Source organism: Saprolegnia diclina, assembly GCF_000281045.1.
Source record: "Saprolegnia diclina VS20 unplaced genomic scaffold supercont1.334, whole genome shotgun sequence".
Taxonomy (NCBI): domain Eukaryota; phylum Oomycota; class Saprolegniomycetes; order Saprolegniales; family Saprolegniaceae; genus Saprolegnia; species Saprolegnia diclina.
Genome location: NW_008246401.1, coordinates 477 through 1,732, shown reverse-complemented (window position 1 = coordinate 1,732; position 1,256 = coordinate 477). Strand labels below are relative to the sequence as shown.

At 54.9% G+C, this 1,256-nt stretch overlaps 1 protein-coding gene across 1 annotated transcript; it reads right to left on the bottom strand.

Annotated features, from left to right (window-relative positions):
* Positions 1-164, bottom strand: SDRG_17402 (hypothetical protein; the record flags this gene model as incomplete). Its single annotated transcript, XM_008623644.1, has 1 exon — positions 1-164. A coding segment is annotated over one exon (164 nt), but the record flags the coding sequence as incomplete, so codon positions are not given.
* Positions 165-1,256: the final 1,092 nt, after the last annotated feature.

Here is a 1,256-nt window from a genome sequence, read left to right as displayed (position 1 = left end):
AAAAAGTCCAAGCCACGACTCAGTACGATCGTACTGGCCGAGAAGCCGAGGTCGTTGTAGAGGGCCGCGTACTTGGCAACGTGACGCGCCGTGCCGTTCATCCAGCCGCAGACAATGACGTGCACGTTGCGCTTCTCGTCGTCGTCGGGGATGGCGTGCACCATGTTGCCGACGAATGCCAAAGTGGCAGCACTTTCTGACCAACAAGAATAGGGTTGTAAAGTATGTGGATGACTACAATAGTCATCAGCTACCTCAGTGCACCAGATGGACAAGTGGATCGAGAGACGCCGGCGGGGCTCGATCTCAGCTTTGTCGGGGAACCAACTTGAGAGTCCCGTTGCAGTGCGGTGTGCTGGCGGATCTTCTCTCGACCTGAACTCGCTATGGCGTGTACCGGAGTCGCACCAAGGCACTCTACTGCGCCTAATGCCTTGAACAACCGGCGACGCTTTTTCTCGTCGGCTACTCTTTAACACCCAAGGACAAACTGCCCACAAGCGTTGTGCTGCTCGGAGAACCATAGATGGAGCCATTCATGACCGTTCGCAGCGTGCGCCACAAGCCGAGTGACGACGACAAAGCCGACGATGGGGCTCCTGGCGTGACTGTCGGACCCATAGTGCATGGGGGAATCGGGACAAAGCCACTCACGCCAGCTTTAGCAACGGCAAGACACATGAGTCTCTTTCTCACAGTGCGACCTCTTACGCGCAAAGCTGTCATCTTTGGAGGAGATACTCTAAAAGGAAGCCGAGGTACCTGCAGCCCCTATGACGTTGGTTTGCGCCAATCAGTACAGTCAAGGGTATATACAGTGTAAGCGATCTTTTATATACCTTGGGTGCAGTATTCTGAATGTAAGCTCAAATGTGTTTTCCAAAATGGAAACTTGTGGCTATCAGGGCAAGGCGACGATATATGAGGCTACCGGGTATCGCGGCAGACCGCACCCAGCACGGACGACAAATTATGCTCGACATGTGTCCATCCGCATCAAGACTGACCCAGCCCCTATCCTAAGCGAGATCGAGACGATACGAGTACGTCCTACGTGACTGGTGGAGCCAACGAGACCGCAACATTTGCTCAAGACGTGGAGCCGCTCACGGACAACGAAATCAGCCGAGACCAGCGCCAGGTACTCCAGGGCCCGCCTGGCAAAGGGAATTCCTTCATAGTGTGCAGGACACGCTCGCAGCCAGAGAGTATCAGCCAATCCCCGAAATGGCTTCTGCAAGAAGCACGATCGGCTG